Below are 19,062 nucleotides of genomic sequence, written 5' to 3' on the forward strand. Positions count from 1 at the left end.
CCTGACCCACATTTGAAATTCAGAAAATAATGCTAAAATGATTTACAGCTTTAACTACCTCAGGTACTTTATCCGTTCTTTGAGATCTTATATACTCTTTTTTAACAAGGCTGGAGAACACATTTTAATCACAAAATTGGATTATTTCCATGGAAATTTAAAATAGGCTTGATCAAATGCTAAAGCCTGGTTGACATTTTTCTGTAACCAACTTATAAATCTGGAGTCCTTGTGATGAATGGTTTCACTGAACTTGATATATATATATTATATATTATAAATATATATGTTATTTGTGGTTCAAAATACTATGAAACTTGAAAAAAGTTGGGCTGTTTAGTCATTCCGATATTTTCCCTTGAGAAAATCATTACAAGTAGTGCAGACAGCAGGGCACCATGCTCCTGCTCTATGCAAGGCAGCAGGGAGGCTGAGCAGAGGGGCTGCCTTGGGGAGACAGACAGCACAAGTTGCTCTGTGTCCTGAAGGCGGTGGGGGAGGAAGAGTAGAGGGAAAATGACAACTAATCAGAAGTTCATTGCCCTGAAAATCAACAAGGAAAGAAATGAGGTCAGAACTTTGTGACACAGGGCCGGCACTGTGCTGTAGTAAGTTAAGTCTCTGCCTGCAGAATCGGCATCCCATATGGGTGCCAGTTTGTGTCCTGGCTGCTCCTCTTCTGATCCAGCTCTCTACTATGGCCTGGGAAAGCAGTAGAAGATGGCCCAGTGCTTGGGCCCCTGCATCCACGTGGAAGACCTAGAAGAAGCTCCTAGCTGCTTGCTTCGGATAGGCCCAGCTCCAGCCATTGAGGCCATTTGGGGAGGGAACTGGCAGATGGAAGACCTCTCTCTCTCTCTCTCTCTCTCTCTCTCTCTCTAACTCTGCCTCTCAAATACATAAATATAATCTTTAAAAAAGAGAAAAAGACTTTGTAACACATAACACCTACCTAAACACCGAGAACTTGAGTTTGTAACATTAGTTGAGAATACATTTACCAAAGAAAGTTAAACCATGATCAAATTAAGAAGTGATTCACATCTTTTTTAAAATGCAGATGTATTTTTTTTCTTATTTTTTCTGGGAAGTACGTGGTTTATATATTTAATTTTAAAATAACTTACATACTGATGGACGTGTATATTGTGTCTATCTATTTAAATTAACTGAGCCATAGTTTTCCCTAGGGTTCTTCCTCTTTATAAAACCATCCATGCCAACATTCCGGTGATGGTTATACTTTCTAAGCAAATCACCTCCAGAGGGCCTGGTGGCAGGTATTGGAAAAATGACAACCAAGAAGGAGAAATCCCTTTTGGAGGACTTGGGGTATTCTGAAAAGGAGCAGCAAATTCAGTGTCTATAGCTCTCATTTACAAACTCATGGCGATGTGTTAGGTACACAGAAAAAATAATTCAATAATTAGGGCTGCATACTAATTTTTAGAAAATATACATCTATGATCAATAACATTGGTGCAAACCTTAAAAACCCCATTTCAGGGGCCAGCAGTGTACTACAGCAGGTTAAGCCACGGCTTGCAAGCTGGCATCCCACAACAGAGGGCCAGTCTGAGTTCTAGCTATGTTGCTTCCAATCTGGCTCCCTGAAAATGCGCCTGGGAAAACAGCAGAGCATGGCCAAGTGCTTGGGCCCCTGTTGCTGATGTGGGAGACCCAGATGGAGTTCCAGGCTTCTGGCGTTGGCCTGGTCCATCCCCAATTGTTGCAGCCACTGGGGATTGAACCACTGGATAGACAATCTCTTTTTCTCTGTCTGCCTTTCAAATAAATAAGTCTACAAAGAAAAAAATTTCGAGAATTTTGCAACTTATTAAGAACATTTCTATCAGCAAGTTGGATTAAAAAACTGAAAACAGCTTGCATTCCCCTCAACCTGCGATTTCAGCTCAGGGAAAGGATGTAACACAGCTAGACTATACTTAATTAGAAAAATATGACTTTCAATTTTTAAAAGTTGTGCCTGTATCTAACCGATTTAGTAAGCTACTCAAGAGAGAGTTATGTGTATTTTAATTAGCAGGCTCTCTTTGTCTTTATGCTGGAACTACTTTTAGCAGATAAAATTCCTCCTTCAACTATTAAAAAAAAGCAAGAGGAATAAATGGGAGTAAATTGCCACTAGAAAGTTAAGATTATTACAGATAATTGTATGTGTTACTTTTAATGCCAACATCAGTAGAAAGCCTTTTTTTTTTTTTCTGGATTAGAGTGGTGGAGAAGAGGGAACAGGAAAGTTCTCAACAGGCTCTGATCTCCTGATCCGTGTGCTGAGAGGCTCCAGGTCATCTTAATCAGAAGTAAGTTCTCTCGTGGGCTGGTGGATGCAGCTCATTTCTCTTCTCCACTTCCCTCATATATAACTACTTCACTATTAAGAAAAACAAATTTAGGATCCAATTTTGTGTTTCAATCCTCAAAACATGTTTTGTGAACTTCTCCATGGATTTGATGCTCTAGTTTACATCTTTAGCTGGAACTAAAAATGTACATAAAATACAAAACACACACACACACACACAATGAGGAACACCACTTACTCGAAATGTCCCTGAGCAGCTGCGGCACACAAGGGTGTGAAGCCGTTCTTCTCAGCAGCATTGACTTGGGCTTCTGCATTCAGCAGCAATCTCACACAGTCTATGGATTTTCAATGCAAAGTCATTTCATTTTCCCATTCAGAGTTAGAATGGACCAAGTTGTACGCAAGCTGCACATAGGTTCTAAACCCAGAGGGCCTCTCCCCTGCTCAGTTCATCTGACCATCCCATCGTGGCACCTGGGAGATGCCACAGACTATTACACAGGGCGGGTAGCTTCCACTCCCAAAGACTAACAGCCCAGACTCACCAACTCAGACATGACTTTTCTCAGTGCTTTGGGAGGAGTTGCTGATGAGAAAAAGGAATGTCATGTGCCAGAAAATGCTTTACCAGATTTTTTCCATCAGCCTACCCAGAAAATGTTTTTGGACAGAGAAACAAGCCCATTTACCAAATTGAAATACCATTCTTTGTAATTACATAGTTAAAGTATTACTTCAGAACGTCTAGCTTCATCATTCAATGCTTTTTTTATGTTTCCCTTCCTGTATATACCTCCATAAACGAAGCTAAAGGAAAGCCCATAGAAAATCATTGAAGTCAGGCAAAAATATCACCTAGAAACAACATTGCTTGTGCTAATTACTGGATTTAATTTCTGCATCCTGCAGTGCTTTGGCAGGAACAGTTTAAAAAAACTTTAAAAATAATGAATTCACTAAGCTCACTAGAATCTTCTTTCTATCTGAATTAATCAACAATCACATGGCTCACATATGCAGTGCTATCTGACTTTGCAGACGAAAACCTATTTTTCTTTACTACCATATGTTCCAGTGCATGGAACTTTAGGATTTGCATTTTAATGAATAATTCCTAGTCTTCCTGAATATATCATTTATAGATGCATAACTTCTTGGTTCTCTTAAAAAATCCAAATTGTTCCAACTATAGAATTTCAGACCAACGACGTTCTCTAAGGACTAAAATCTCCCCTCACAGGAGAATGTGCTAAGCACTGATGCTTTGACTTTTCCCCCATCAGGTATTTCTATTAGACAAATGAGGGCTATTTTGTCCAACCCGAGTGATTGCAGATGGAGGGCTTCATTCAAAAATGTATTTTGCAGTTGCTAGGCTTTAAGTTTCTACGTGCACAATACATTTCATTGTGCATAAAATAATTATTATGTTTTGCTAGCTGCAATAAGATGTTACTGTAAGGAAGTATACAATTGGAATTTTCTAATGTTTAGAAAAACTTTGACTGTCATGAATAAATTCTCCACTATGAGGGCTGGTATTTTGGTGCAGTGGATTAAACTGTGGTTTGCAATGCTGGCACCTTCACATCTGAATTAGCTCCCTGCTGCTGCACCTGGGACAGCAGGCAAAGATGGCCCATGTACTTGTGCTGCTGCCACCCATTTGGGCACCCAAAAGGAGCTTCTGACTCCTGGCTTTGTCCTGCCCTAGCTCAAGTTGTTGCAGCCTTTTGGAGAGCAAGCTAGAAGATGGAAAATCTTTCTCTCTCAAACTTTTCCCACCCACAGTCCCCCATCACTCTGACTTTCAAATAAATAAATACCTTAAAAAAGAATTTCTCCACAACTAAGATAATACTGAAATCCAAATTTATGTTAGTTCCTGACAATGGTAGCGAGGGCTTTGCCTGCCCATCCTTCTGCGTATAGAGATGAAGAGGCGAGAGCCTGCTGGTTTTACCTGCATGTCCATTCGTAGCAGCAGAATACAAGGCAGAATGGCCATCTTCACAGGAGTAATTAGTGTCCAGTCCTTCTTCATTAAGCAGCATTGATAATAAAGTGACATTTCCCTGGGCAGCAGCTTGCTGAAGAAGGGTGGGCCTGCCAGCCAGGGGGGCAGGACCACCACTCATTAGCAAAGGGGTTAGGGAGGGTGACCAGCCTGTAGGTTAAAGTGACTCTCGTTAGAGAGTAGGAGCAAGGACAAGAGACAGCTATTACCTGTTCCTTTCTGAATTGCACACGCACACACACATATACCCACACACAGATGGACACGTATCCCTAGAGGATTATGTGTTTTCTAGAAGGTTCAATCTGTTAATATGTACTTAGGATGAATTTGTCCTGTTATTCCAGAGCTTACATCCATTGCTAATTAAATTAATGCATACACAGTGACAGGTTATTTTAGTCATCGGTTTTGTACAGGTCAGTGTTAAAGTGGTGACTGGTTTTAGGAAACTGAGATGGCTGTCTCATTTTAAAGGTCTAATTCCCCTTCAAGATCTCAAAACAATTTGAGCCTTTTCATTATGTAAAAGTTTCCTCAATGTCAATATAGATTTGCAAAAGCAAACTGGCATTTTCAGGTAAAAGACAGAAATAGTTGTAAGCAATAGAGATTCTCCTTTTTCAGTGATGGCCCTTAAAGTACTTAATAATCTCACATAAATGAATATAGTCCAATCACTGTCAAAAAATCTGTTTACATCCCTTGAATTCCCTTATTTGGGACTAATAATAACGGGGCCAACCATTCTCTGGTATCAAGAACTAGTAGAAATACGACACTTAATAAGTAGATTCAGAATACACTGGTACACATAGTCCATACCCAATTTTGAAGACTGTAAAATCACCTGGCCATCTTTACAACATGACTAACAAACTTTTAATCAGTCAACAAAACAGGACACTCTACCATACAGTTTCAACAAAGATCGTAAGAGTTATCATAGTTAGAGATTTCTCATCAGTATTTAGCAGCTTTAGAAGGGAATCTGGTAAGTGTGTGAAGTCGGCTGTATATAGCATGGAAAATTTTCTGAATTCTTCCTTGATCAAAAGGCTGTAAAAACAGTAAAGTAAAAATGTTTATTTAATGTGATATATTGGATTTTGTGTATTTTAGGCTGAAATACAATGAACGTTTAAGAAGTCATTTTACTTTATTCCAAGCAGGGGTGGGGGATGTCTGGTCCACAGGCCATATATGGCCCATGAAATCATTTGGTCTGGTCCTGCCAAGGGAACCACAGGTGGGACTCGAAATTCAATAGCAGGCTGATTTTTCAGTTGATCATTGTGTGCTGCCCTGGAACAATGTTCTAAATAACCAAATGGCCCCTGGCAGAAAATAAGTTCCCCAGCCCTGATTGGAGCCTCAGCACCTCTCCGTAATTTTGTTATGCATATGTATAAATATTCATTCTTTTGGTCACCCTTTCCACATCTAAATGCTAACATTCCCTTTAGAAAGGCCCACATTATGGATAGTTTATATCTCCTGCACAGTGGTATTAGGACAATATTCTGGGCATTATCATGTGTGAATATCCAGTGCTTATGAATGAATCCTAAATTATTGACCTTAAATAATCTTAATAAATATTAAAAGGTACTTATCAACTTAATTTCTCAGGAGTTTTAAAATTCTTTATGAAAAACAAAATAAAACCATTTATACAAGTTCAACTTTACTGCTTATTAAAAGCTAGATATCATATCTCCATAATCAATTATCTGGGTTCACAAATAAATTATTATTAACCTCTTAGTATTGTAGAGACATACAAAATTAAAATGCCCAAACATTTCAATATTTAATCTAAACTGCATGATATTTTCCCACTGATATTCATTAGCTCTTCTTACAAAAGTAATACTTTTACTTCATACTTACAAGAAGGCTCCTCTCTGGTACATTTTACCTTTTGTATTTTCTTAAAAACAAACAAACAAAAAAAACAGGCCCACAAAAATTAAATCAGTACTTGTTAGAAATGGATGAACAGAGAAATTATAAACACCAAGGTATGAAACCTTGACTGCAAAGCAAACAGGCAATAGGAAGGCATCGCACGATGGTCCTGTGGATCTGAGGAGTATGGCACGTGCTCTCATGCTCTCCCCCTCTCTCTCCCCCTTCTCTCTCTCTCTCTCTCTCTCTCTCTCACACTCACACTCACACACACACACAGCACTCACACACACACACTCAATCATTCTTTCAGACTTTTGATCTTGTACAAGGTTTTTGGTTATTGGTATTCTCTTATGAATACCAACATTTATATATAAAAGTTTGCTCTTCTTTTGGGTTTTATTTACATCTTTCTTTATTCACAATTCTGGGTTTTTTGCAGAGAACAGTTTAAATGTATTTTCAACTGCTTTATATGGAAATACATAATGATGGTAAAACTTCCTGGGAAACCTTATTTTAAGTGTTCTTATCTGAAATATAAAATAGTCTATTCACAATGTTTCTCAATCTTTCAATCAGTGAAGAGTCTGAGATTCTTCTATTACACAAAAGTACAGAAGATGACATGCCAGGACTAAAATATATTTTAAAAATCTTTATAAAAGAAAAGTGTTTTATATTTCTTGTGTATTCATGAATTTTAAATCTTCACTATAATTTTCAATTTTCTCTAGCACAGAAAAGCTTAGTTTTATGAGTCCTGCTATCAATATGGGGAAAAACGAAAAACTTCATTATGAGACTGTACTGTTCATCTGAAATCCCATCCATGATCAAAATGGTAATATATAGATAACTGGTCCTGTAATGGCAGAGCAGACCTATATTGAAACAGCTACCCTAGTGATGTGAGAGGAAGGTCACTCAGCCTCGCCACGTGGCATGCAAACATTAGTAAGAGTGAGCATTTGCAGAGCATGCCAGGAGGGGAGGAATGGACAGGGCATGCAATGGCATGGAAGAGTACTTGCAAACAGCTTCTGGCATCAGCTTCAGAGGGTGAAGAAGGTTAATGTCATAGCCCAGGTCATTCTTATTTTCTCGTTTAGCCTTTAAGCCAATCTTACATAGCAAATAATTTTAAAAATACATGTTTAATGAAGTGAAAGTGTCCGAAGCAAATTCAATCAAATGTGTCAAATAATAATAAAACAGAAGAAAAAATTCCAAGGGTATGGAAACTCAGCTGCCTGCTGTCATTTCTAGCTGAAATGTGCTCATTTGACTAGTTTAGTTAAGAATAAGAAATTCTAAGTCATTCTGAATTTAAGACATTATTTAAAATTTTAACATTTGGCCATAGATGTTGCCCAAAGAGTTAGGGTGATTCACGACATGATTCAGTAAACTTCATTCCAATGCTCCTCGTGGATCCACTTAAGACAACCGTTACAGATGTTGGCTGGTACAGACACACAGAACCCTAGAGTTGGAAAGATCACGGGATCTAGTAGTTGTGTTGTTTGAAAAATCAGCCAACTTTAAGACAGCTTTTGGTTTGGAAAGAATAGTAAATTTTTTGGTTCAATGCTTTCACTTTTAGGTAGAAAAGCTAATTATAGCTCAGGGAGACAATTAGTTCTCCAGGGGGAGGAAATTGATGAATCTTCTTTCTTACACTGAATTCAGTACTCCTTTGATCAGGAAAATGGAAACAGACATCTGCCAGGTGTTTGGGAGATGTGCCCTCTCCCCACACCCTGCTCATAACAGCCACAATGACCTCAGTGGCTGTTTAGGTTAATACCTCCAGTGGGCTTACACCCTTGGGGAGCACAAGCTCACCCAGGCACAGACAGGTCCAGGGGCAGGATGGAGGGAGCACTGGTGCTTCCCAGTTGCAACAGGAATGGTAGTAAAGACAAGGGCAATCTAAATGGAAAACAGACTTGGAATCTGGTGCCTCATCTGGAAAGTTCAGACTGACGTGAACTTTCCATGGCTGTTATACAGCTGTGTACCCCCAATGTGTAAAAAAATTTCCATTCTCTGAACAGATGAGGTGTTCGTAAACTCTTACTGAAGGACTAAAGTCTCCAGTGCTTCCGCACCTCCCTAAGAAGCCAGATCTTACAATCGAAGGACATCCATGGACACCTGTCAATTCACCAGAGGTAAGTACCAAGCAATTTTGAGAACACTTTGGCCAAATGTGAAAATCAGAGAATAGAAGAAAAGGAACCAATTTCAAGGGCATTATTTTCATAGCACCCAGGGTTTATTTATCCAAAGTTCAATGATATCCTAGGCAGATCATTCTGATGAATATAGATATCAGGTTAAAATTCTTTGTCTTTAAAGGTGAACTGAAAATCCTCTTGACAAACTGGCTTGTCAGTCACGGATCCTGCTCTGCTGAACCCAAGGGGCAGTTGGACCTGGAGCCACAGAAATGACCACAGCAACAACTGACAAAGCCTCAAGACATCAAAGCAAAAATAAGTTTGCATTTTTAAAGACTCCCAAAACATACATCCTCAAAAGTATTCTCTATTTTGTAAACAATGCAGCTCTGTCATTAGCACTGCCACTGCTCCAAACATTTTTAGAATTTCTATTCTGTGATTGTCTAACAATCTTATAGTACGTGCTCTTATTCTCATGAGCAGTAGCAAACAACTCCTCTTATGAAGGTGGATTTAACTTGAGAGAAATATACAATATTATTTTAGGCCAAAATAAAGGTTGTTCAGCTCAGTAATACCATCTAGACAAAAAAAATGGATTGTTGACTACTTATGAAGACATCTAAAGTCAATTCTAAAGCAAATTCTCAAAAATGCTGAAAGCAAAGCGGTATCCTCAAAGCAGTACTGTCATCTCTATTGACTGATTGCCTGGGTCATTCCAAGCTCAATACCACGCTCACTGATGTGTTACAGCATTTGACCCTCCTAACAGCCACCCTCCACATAAAAGCAGCTCAAGCTCCATAGTAAGAAAGTGGAAACTTGCTCAGTTGCAGAAAAATCACCAGCAATGCAGTTGTAAGTGGCACAGCCTGGATTCCAAGGGAGATCTGACTTAATTTCAAAGTCCATGCTATAGGTCAGTCCTGATGTGCTGTTCAAATCACCTGAGAGTAAGCAAATCAAGTGGGTATTTTCCAGTTCCTACTCTCCCCTCTAAGTTTTAAAGTCAGCACTATTCAACCCTTCTTTAAGTTAAGTTGCCTGCCATTAGAATCGCCAGTCTCCACGAAGCACTCAAATCTGATGGTGGGAGAGACACCTCTCAAGCTTCAACAGAACTCTGGCACTCTCAGGTTATTTTGGGGCATCTTTGCTCTGTGACAAATTAATCCAGGCATGTCAATAAAAAAGCAATGCTTCCCCCAGCTCTGCACAGCACAAGGGAGAAACTGACATTCTTTGTTCCAGAGTCCCAGATACAGTGACTTCACAAACCGCATCTGCAACGGGAACCTTCTCTAACAAAACCCACGTGCTGCTCTCCATCTGTGGGCAAACGGTGCCAGGCAACAGCCCTCATAGGGTATACGGCTTGTGGGAGAAACTAAATTTAGAACAAAGATTTATAAATAATCACACTCCATCGTTGGGGGTTAAAAGACACAACAACAACAACCTCCCCCATAAAACTCACATTAAAGCTTAGTATATGCCAATTACAGAACAAATCTAATCAGTACAATCATCCAGGGTAGCGTTATCATTACTCAAAAGGATTTTTTGTGGTATCCTGGAAGAAACAGACCTGAAAACATCCTGTCTGTTGAGAACCCACTAATATTGCAGGCTTGGGAGATAAACATTTAATAAGAGGGAACCCTCCTTCCTCCCAGGGAAATGATTTTAGTCCCTAAATTAATGGTCTCCATGTGCATCAAACCACGACTTTCAGGTTATTTTACAAGAAGAAAGCACTTAGCCCAATGAAACTGTAATTCATACAGCAAGATGAATCACCATACCCTGGAGCCTTTAAAGAAAAAGACAAAAAAGAAAGACATCAAGGGGGAAAAAAAGCATCAAATTAAAAATAAAACAAAACAAAAAGATTCCCAGGTAATGTGGAGGAAATGAAGGCAAGTGAGAGGACAGGTCGCAATCTTAAAAAAAAAAAAAAAAAAGGCTGTAATATTTCAATCCCTTTACCTGATGCTGTTACCAGGAGGCTGTCTGAGGCACCTGGCCTACTGGTTGAGGCACTAACAGGGTTTATGGAAGAGCGAAAGGCAATGGTGTTGGGAATGACAAGGGAACTGTCTGAACATGCAGGTGGCTTCAGTCCAAGGGTTTCAGCAGGCCAGGCACCCACCTGAGACGCAGCCAGGGCGGAAACGGCACAGCCTGCAGGTGCCACAGTTAGCTCTATGGACGGCTTTGGTGGCAGCTGAGGGGAGGAAGACTTAGGGGGGTTCTCTTCTGTAATGACCCTGCTCCCGGGGGGCAAGCTGGAAGGAGGCGAAGCCACAGTTTTGTTTTCAACTTTGGCCCCCGCACTGGAGGCCCTGCTGCTGTCCACCGGAATCTTGAGTTGGGGGTGGGGTGGAGAAGGCGTCTGGGACAGCCCTGGTTTTTTCGGGGGGATGGGAGGAGGATTTCCTCTATCGACTCGCGCTCCGCCGGGAGTCTTCAAACCACTCCGACTGACTGGAGGGTGGGTGGCCACATCCCCTGTCGGGGGCACTCCCGGCCTGGGGGGAGTACCCACTTGAGGACTTGTGAACCTCGACAGAGCTTGGGTCACAGTGTTCCGAGCTAGCTGTTTGGCCACTAGGTTGTCGCGACTTGTAGGAGAGACGTCTCTTGATGGAGGACTCTGGGTGGTGTTTCCATTTTGGTCGGGGTCGTTTGCGTTGCCTTGAAATCTAAACCTGGCTGCTTGGATGCGTGGGTTGAGGCCTGGATGCAAAGCCGTGGTGGCACACGGTGAGTGTAGGCCGTGCCCAGGCGCTGCGGGCACAGGGCTCTGGGTGGCCACCCCAGGCGCGTGAGCCGGGGCAGGAGTGGTGCCACTGGGAATAGGGGGCGTGCTACTTGTGAGATCCGGTGTGGAGCCAGGGCTTGGTCCATTTGCCTCCATGCGGCTTGCACTTGCAGCTGGGATGGTGGGTGCAGAAGAGCCCATTAAGTCCCCGTGGGAGGCCTGCCTGTCCATACCTGGTCTGCCCGGCGCGGCGTGGGGGCACACGTTCCCTTTTGTGTTGGCAGACACGAGGGGGCTCCCGGCCGAGGGCTTGGCAGGTACCGTCAAAGGCAACTTCCTCACGTGGTCAGTGCTTTCCGTCACTGGGTCTGTCTGACAAGCAACAGCCCTCGTCACAGGTCCTTCGGTGGCCACAGACACAGAAGCCAGACGCCTGTCTTTTGTCTTGCGCGGGAGAGACAGGCTCGGTTTGCTGTCGCTCCCCCTTTTCAGTTGCTCGATCATCTTCTTCATCTTGTCTATCTCCTCTTTGAGGTCGGTGGTGTGGGCTTCCTCTCGGTTCAGCTTGGCACGCAGCTGCTCCCGTTCCGTGTCGAACTCGGAGAGCTGCTTTTCCATCTGCGCTTCCATCTCGGCGCTTCGGCGTTTCTCAGTGCACAGCTGCTCTTCCAAGTCGTTCGTCTTCTTCTTCTCCTCTTCCAGGCTGGCCATGACCTCCTCCAGCTTCTGGGCCTCCTCGATGACCTTACCCGAGAGCTGCTTACACTCCTTCACCAGCATCAGCACCACGTGCCGGTTCTTGCCGCGCTCCTCCTCCAGGCGAGCCGCCAGCTTCTGGTGCTCCTGGTCCAGGGCTTGCAGCTGAAGCTTTTCCATTTCCAGCTGGAAGAAATCCGCAGGAAAACCCGGATTAATTTAGTGAACATTCTCCCCTCTGCCCAGAAGTGCTTTTTCTGTGACTTTTATTGATTTTGTAACCATTACATACTTGGCATTGGAAAAAGTGCCACATTTTCAACATGTTTTATGAGAGAATAAAGTTGCATTAAAATGATAATAGGTATAAATGGTCTTGTGAAAAACATAAGTTACAACAATGGGGAAATTTTAAAAATCTGTTAACATTAACTACAGGAAGAGAACAATAATCAGATACTTCCAATCACAACATGGAGTTCAAAAATGTCTGTTTTTATAAAAATATAGCTCTGTGAGGGATCTAATGAAATAAAAATGAAAAGGTTTAATGATTTGAAATTACTAACTGGGGGCGGGCATCTGGTGCAGTGGTTAAGATGCTGCATCCCAAATCAGAGTGCTGGATTCAAGCCCCAGGCTATACTTCTAATTCCAATCTCAGCTCCACTTCCAGTTCCAGCCTCCTGCTAATATGCACCCTGGGAGGCAGCAGCTGATGGCTCCAGTACTTGGAACTCTGCCACCCACATTGAAAATCTGGATTCTTAGCTTTGTCTTGGCCCATCCCTGGCTGTGCAGGCATTTGGGAAGTGACAGCAGATAGGAGATATGTCTCTTTCTGTCTTTCAAAGACAATGAAAATTAAAAAACAAATTAAAAATAAAGAAATTGCTAACTAGCTTTTGGGGTATAGAGGACCAGTTAAATCCCTAGCTCCTGTATGAGGGACTACAAAAAGGGCATTGAAAATAAAATTAAAAGAAAAGTTTATTTTGTGCCAAAAAAATTTTAAAGCCCGTGTTTAGAAGTCTTCAAGTTCATGAAATGCATCAGTCATGAAAAAAAAATGCATAGATTTCAAAACTTTGGTAAGTAATCTAATTTCTTTGAGCTTCTTAGGGTAGACCGTTATACAAATCGTATGTGAAAGTTCTTTGAAAACTACAAAGGCTTGAATACTACCTTAAAAAAACTATAATCAGTGACAGTGAACCCAAAGTCTGACCTTGTCTTCCATTTCAATCCCACTTGCTCTCACAGCTACATTGGTGGTCCCAGTGTTTCCAGAACATGATTCTGCTTCAGGGTCTCTGACCCTGATGTCATGCCTGCCTCTAATTCCACCACACGCTTTCCCAGAGTACTCCTGATGATGTGGCTTGTGCACTGCCCAAGAGAGACCAATGGCAGGGGTGAGTCAGAGCAAAACTACAGCTGTTCCCCATTCAGACTATTGGCCCAGTATGGGGTGGGTGCTACCTGCCTGCACAGGGTCATGGGGCTACCCTTGCCTTTGCTGTCACAGACAGTCTGCTTACCAGGCCACAGCCCCCTGGGACTGGTGCTTTCTGGAGAAGCAGCATTCTCTAATTGGAATACATGCGCCACCCTGCAGCTACACTCTAACACATTCCTGTAGGTTCTCCCTGCTCTGCTGTCGCAGGTGCCAGGGAAGGCCAAAGAACACAGCCTCAGCTGGGATGCAGCAGTCAGGTTGGCCCAAGTACCTCACCTGCCCAACCAGAGAAGCAGCCCAGCAGCACTCCCTCGAGATTAAAGCAGAGCTCCTCGATTAAAGACACGGAAAGGCCTTTGCTTTCTCGTCTCAACGTTAAACACAAATGCACTGCAGAGAGGATCTCTCAACGTTAAACACAAATGCACTGCAGAGTGGGTCAGCGCCTACGTTAGTCGTAAGAGTAAGGTGCTATTCTCACGACCTGTCAGGTGTGAGGACTACTGTTCCTCCTTCTGCTGTGAAAACTCACTGCCCATCTCCCTCACAGTCACACCGTCATGGCACCAAAAGGAGAAGACGCCTGGCTGCCCAACGCAAGGTCAGAGAGGGTGCTTATTTACTCTGGGACGCTTTCTGCTTTGAAGAAGAGTTGCTGAGTAGCATTGGGATGGATCCCACCAATGGGTGATCAGGGATAGAAGTAATTCCTCAAGTAATTACTTTTTATACTACTGTTTGAAAATTCAGGGGTTACTTCCTAAGTAGATCAGATAAGATTTGGGGCACAACAGTGCTGTCATAATACCATAATTTGTTTTATTCATATCTTATTCATATGGGTGCCTCAAACAAATTTGACTAAACCACAATTAACTCTTCTAAAAGGCATCACACAATAGATTGGAGTTAGGAGGCATATGTAAAAGTGTAAAGAAAATTCAAAATATATTAACTGCAAAAAAAGAAAAAATCCTTAACAGCAATGTCAGAAAAAAAACCAAATGAGGTCTGATTTTAGCTTCACTTTAAAATACAAGCTTTACCATTTACTTCACTGTCGATTTTTAAGTGCTATCCTTGCTTTATAACACAACTACTAAAGGCCAACTTAGTAGCTTCCCTCCTGTCAGGTGGCTCCTTGGGGTTTGAGTCAAGGTGTTCATTCAGTGTCCCACTGGTCTCAAGCTCACACAGTGCCCAGGGTGTCTCTTTGCTACGGACCATCAGGCTACTTCACTTTTCCAACAACTTCCTCCTGTACTTCAGAATCAAACCCAAGAGTTCCACCTGGAGAACAACTCGACTCCTCCCTGACATTTATACAAGCACACAACTATGAAAGCCTCCATAATTCTTTTCATCTTTGTCCTTGTAGCACTTGTCCTAGCTCAGTGTACGTCTTTTTGAATCCTATCACCTCGCAGCAGATGCACTAACAAACAGATGTCTCCAAACTCCACCGAGATAAGAGCACCAGCCATCAATCACTCTGCCTGACTTTGCTCAGCCTCCTCTGTGTATACTACAGGGCATATTTCAAACTTCTGCCGCCCTTCTCAAAAATACCACCCAGTGACCACTTAACTGACTCTCAGCCTCACTCATTCCACCTCCATCTCCTGTCTCCTCCCTTAAGCTTTGCTTTAGAGCCACATCAATCCTTATGCCCTTCCCTTCAATTTAAGGGATAAAGGCTTCCATCTGTTTAATGTCAGACAATCCTTCAGCAATTAACTTCATCCCCTCCTGTCACTCTGGGGCTATCACCTCTCCATCACTATCACCTTGCTCTTCATAAATATTAAACATCTGCCATTCCACAAAGCTCTTTGCAGTCAGCATATAAAACTCTCCCATATTTAAAAAATAATTTTTTCTATTAAAAACATTTCCATGGGAAGGGTATTTAGCCTTTAATAAGGGCATTTAGCAGTTAAGTTGCTTATTAAGATGCCTGCCTCCCACATCCTATTACCTAAGTTCAAATCCCAGCTCTAGCTGCTGACTCCAGTTTCATGCTAATACAAATGCTGGGAAGAAGCAAGTAATGGATCAAGTAATTGAGTTCCTGCCATCCATGTGGGAGACAAGGATTGCATTCAACACCCACATTTGGCCTTAGTCTAGCCCTGGACATTGTGAGCCTTTGGGAAGTAAACCAGTAGATGGGAGTTCTCTCTCTCTCTCACTCAATCAGTTGGTCTGCTCTCCTGCTGTGTCTTTGTACCTCTCAAGTGAATAAAAACTTAAACTTCCTTGACCTTTCTACTCCACATTTTTTTGCTTAAAAGACCAGGAGATATAGTATAAAGTTTTGTTTCAAATGTTATTAGCTATATAACTTTGCTAAGTTGTCTAAAGACCAGTTCTGTGTGGTTCCCCTATTTATACAACAGAGCAATAGTAACTACTTTATAATATCAAATGAGACAATGCACATAAAGCACAGAGCAAGTGCCCAGAACTGAAAGCATTTTTAATTCACTTTTAAAATGATGTGACTTTGCACAGTGTTTTCCTCTGCAAAAACACTTAGAGGCAAGTACAGATTTAGAGCACAGGCCATCTTAAACTCTAGATGAATGGTTTTTGTAATTAGATAGTGGTTGTAGTTTCATAATTATTGAATATATCAGAGAAAATCCCAACATCAGTAATGGAAAAATACTTCTATTAAACAACCTCTCCTGAAAAGACTAAATATAAACTTTTGAAATAATGTAAAACATAATGGCTTAAAGACTCAAGGTCAATAAAAGGATTAACAGGGTGCAGGGCTAAACCTTCCTATTAGAAATAAGCTAACTCCACAGCACTGGAGGACACCTGCATCCTGAGTTGGAATGCCTGGAATTCAGTCCTGGCTCTGTTCTCAATTCCCGCTCCCTGCTTTAGCACACTCTGGGAGGCAGCAGGTGATGGCTCAGGTAGTTGAGTCCTGCCTCTCATTTGGGAGACATGGACTGAATTCCTGGCCCCTGGATTTAGCCTGGTCCAGCCTCTGCTGTCACAGGCATTTGTAGAGTGAACCAGAAGATGAGCGATCTCTGTCCTTCTCTCCCTATCCCTCTTTCTCTGTCCTTCAAACAAAGAACAACATTTTTTTTTTTTTAAAAGAAGCCATTTGTATTGGGTAAGATCTGCCATTGTGAAGCTTTACAATTACACCAAAGGACAACTCCCATCTCAGTAGCATTGCCAGCTAAATCTCCAGCACAAAGTATCAGCTATATTGGTTGAGTCAGAGGATAGAACTGGGACTGCCTAATTAACTTCACCTTCTTTGGACCTTAAATTACATATACATTCATGAGGGAAATCCAACACAACTTGACAGAAGGTGGCTGCTGAATGGGTTGGGAAAAATGGACTACGGTTTTATCTGTTGCCGACTGAAAGGAGACAGAGGTTATGAATCTAACTGGGTTAACTGCCTACTGAAATAAAGTACAAGTTTTCAAAAAGATAACAGAATCCAGAGTTTGTGCTATATCATTCCTAAAGTTCAATATATGATAAGAAAATTAGTAGACGTGCATAGAAGTTAATAAAGAAAAAGCAATCTATAGTCAAGGAAAAAGTAGTCAATAGAAACTGGGCCAAGATGATTTATATAAAAATGGCAGACAAGAATGTTAATACAGCAATTTCCATAGAATATACAGAGTGAATGTTGGCATAGAAATGGGAACTATATTTTTTTTAAAAAGAGCCAAATGGAAAATACAGAGAAATATAATATGGAAAACAAGGCTCACTAAATGCACTTGATAGCAGAGTTGAGAGAGAATAAAAATGACAATGGCTTTAGACTCATATGCTTGGTGATGCACACAACACTTCCTACCTAAAAAGTATAAACAGAACCTAATCATTAGGAAACATCAGAAAAACTTGCACTGGTTGACAATTAAAAAAGTACTTAGCCTGTGCTTTTCAGAAACGTTGAAGGAAGGTTGAGAAACTGTGCAACTTAAGAGGCTAATGAGAAAAGGCAATTAAATGCAATGTATGATTTTGCATTACAAAAAGTCACTATAAAAACCATTATTAGGACAATAGTGAGCACATGAATAAAATACTGTATCATTGACAAATTTCCTGATTTTGTAAACTATATGAAGATTATGCAAAAGGTTGTCTCTGTTTTTAGGAAATACATATGTAAATATTTAGGAGTGAAAAGAACTCCAATTTCCTCTCCAGTGGTGTAGAGAAAAGTAAGTGTATGTGTGAGAATGCATGTGTGCAGAGGGGAGGGGAAAAGAGCAGATGAGGCAAAATACAAGTAACTCAACCTGGGTAAAGGGTGTTAGGTGGTAGCATTCTTATGACTTTTCCTAAGTTCCAATTACAGCAAAGTAACAAGTCTGAATATAGTAAGTTATGCTATATTGGTAGGAAAATATACAAGAAATAGGTAATTGTTAAAAATGAGGAAGAATTTCTTTGGAAAGTCTCAAAACAACAATGAAAAGGATAAAGAGGAGCAAGTAAAAATGATTGTCTTATGGATTATGCAGGTTTTGACTCTTCCAAAAGGGTATGTCTCAAACCCACACACAAAGGTAACAAAAGAGAGGGACAGGAGGCAGGGAGCAAGCTCAGGAGGCTGACTGACTGACAGCAATGCTCCTGGAAGCCAGGACAGACACTGCAGAGAGGGAAAGATTGCTGAAGAAACAGGTAGAAAATGGTGCTGACGAAAGAGCAACATTTCATCATCAAAATATAAATAAGCAAATATTGGTGATACATGATTTTTTAAAAAAATATTTCTCCATTTGAAAGGCAGAGTGACAGAGAGGGAGAGACAGAGAGGTCATTCCTCTATCTGCTGGTTCATTTCCAAAACACCCACAACAGCCTTGGTTAGGACAGACCAAAGTCAGGAGCTTGAAACTCCATCTGGGTCTTCCAGATGGGTGCAGTAGCCCAAAGACTTGGACCATCTTCTGCTTCTTTTCCTAAGCACGTTAGCAGGGAGCTGGATCAGAAGTGGAGCAGCTGGGACTCAAAACAGCACCCATCTGGGTTGCCAGTGTTGCAGATGGTGGTTTAAACTGCTATACCACAATGCCAACCCTGCAAAATCTTTTCTATGTGCTGTAATCTTAAATGTATGACTATTACTATATTTTGAGTGTCTCTCTAACATCAACCTTTGTAACTCTTTATGAGGAAAGAACTGGATCACACATTTAATGTTAAAAGGATATAGCACGCTCTTTGACCCATATTTATGAGCAGCCTTTAATTCCCCTAAACTTCTGGCTATCATCTTCATCACGGAGCTATCAGGACAGACGTGTTAAAATCACATCATTCAATCCTAAGTAAATGTTCTGAAGAAATAACAAAATAAAAAGCAATAAAAGGTGCAAGATCACTAACCATCGGGTAAATGCAAATAAAAACCACAATGAGGCATCACCTCAATGGCCATTATCTCCAAATCCTGAAACAATAAATACTGTGAGGATGTGGAGAAAAAGGTACCTAACACACTGTTGGTAGCAATGCAAGTTGGTACAGTCATATTGGAAGACAGTATGGAGATTCCACAGAAAACTAAAAATAAACCTAGATATGACCCAGCTATCCCACTCCTGGGAATGTATTCACATAAAATGAAATAAGCACATGAAGGAGATAGTTGCACTCTCACATTTATAGCAGTTCAATGAA

At 41.3% G+C, this 19,062-nt stretch overlaps 1 protein-coding gene across 11 annotated transcripts in view; it reads right to left on the minus strand.

Annotated features, from left to right (window-relative positions):
- The window catches only part of CTTNBP2 (cortactin binding protein 2), a 219,481-nt gene that overhangs the window by 71,829 nt on the left and 128,590 nt on the right, over nucleotides 1-19,062 (minus strand). For 9 of the 11 annotated variants that reach the window (XR_016230706.1, XR_016230707.1, XR_011387007.2 and 6 more), the window contains 3 exon segments: nucleotides 10,442-12,098; nucleotides 4,293-4,496; nucleotides 2,565-2,664 (listed from right to left, as the gene is read on the minus strand). Coding sequence is in view for 8 of the 11 variants with exons in the window: in XM_089327939.1 (XP_089184065.1) it covers nucleotides 2,565-2,664; nucleotides 4,293-4,496; nucleotides 10,442-12,098 (1,961 nt within the window). In the remaining 3 variants the exon portion in view is untranslated. 11 annotated transcript variants of the gene reach the window in all.

This window comes from Oryctolagus cuniculus, chromosome 3, assembly GCF_051225735.1.
Source record: "Oryctolagus cuniculus isolate XC-2025 breed Fujian yellow rabbit chromosome 3, ASM5122573v1, whole genome shotgun sequence".
Classification (NCBI taxonomy): domain Eukaryota; kingdom Metazoa; phylum Chordata; class Mammalia; order Lagomorpha; family Leporidae; genus Oryctolagus; species Oryctolagus cuniculus.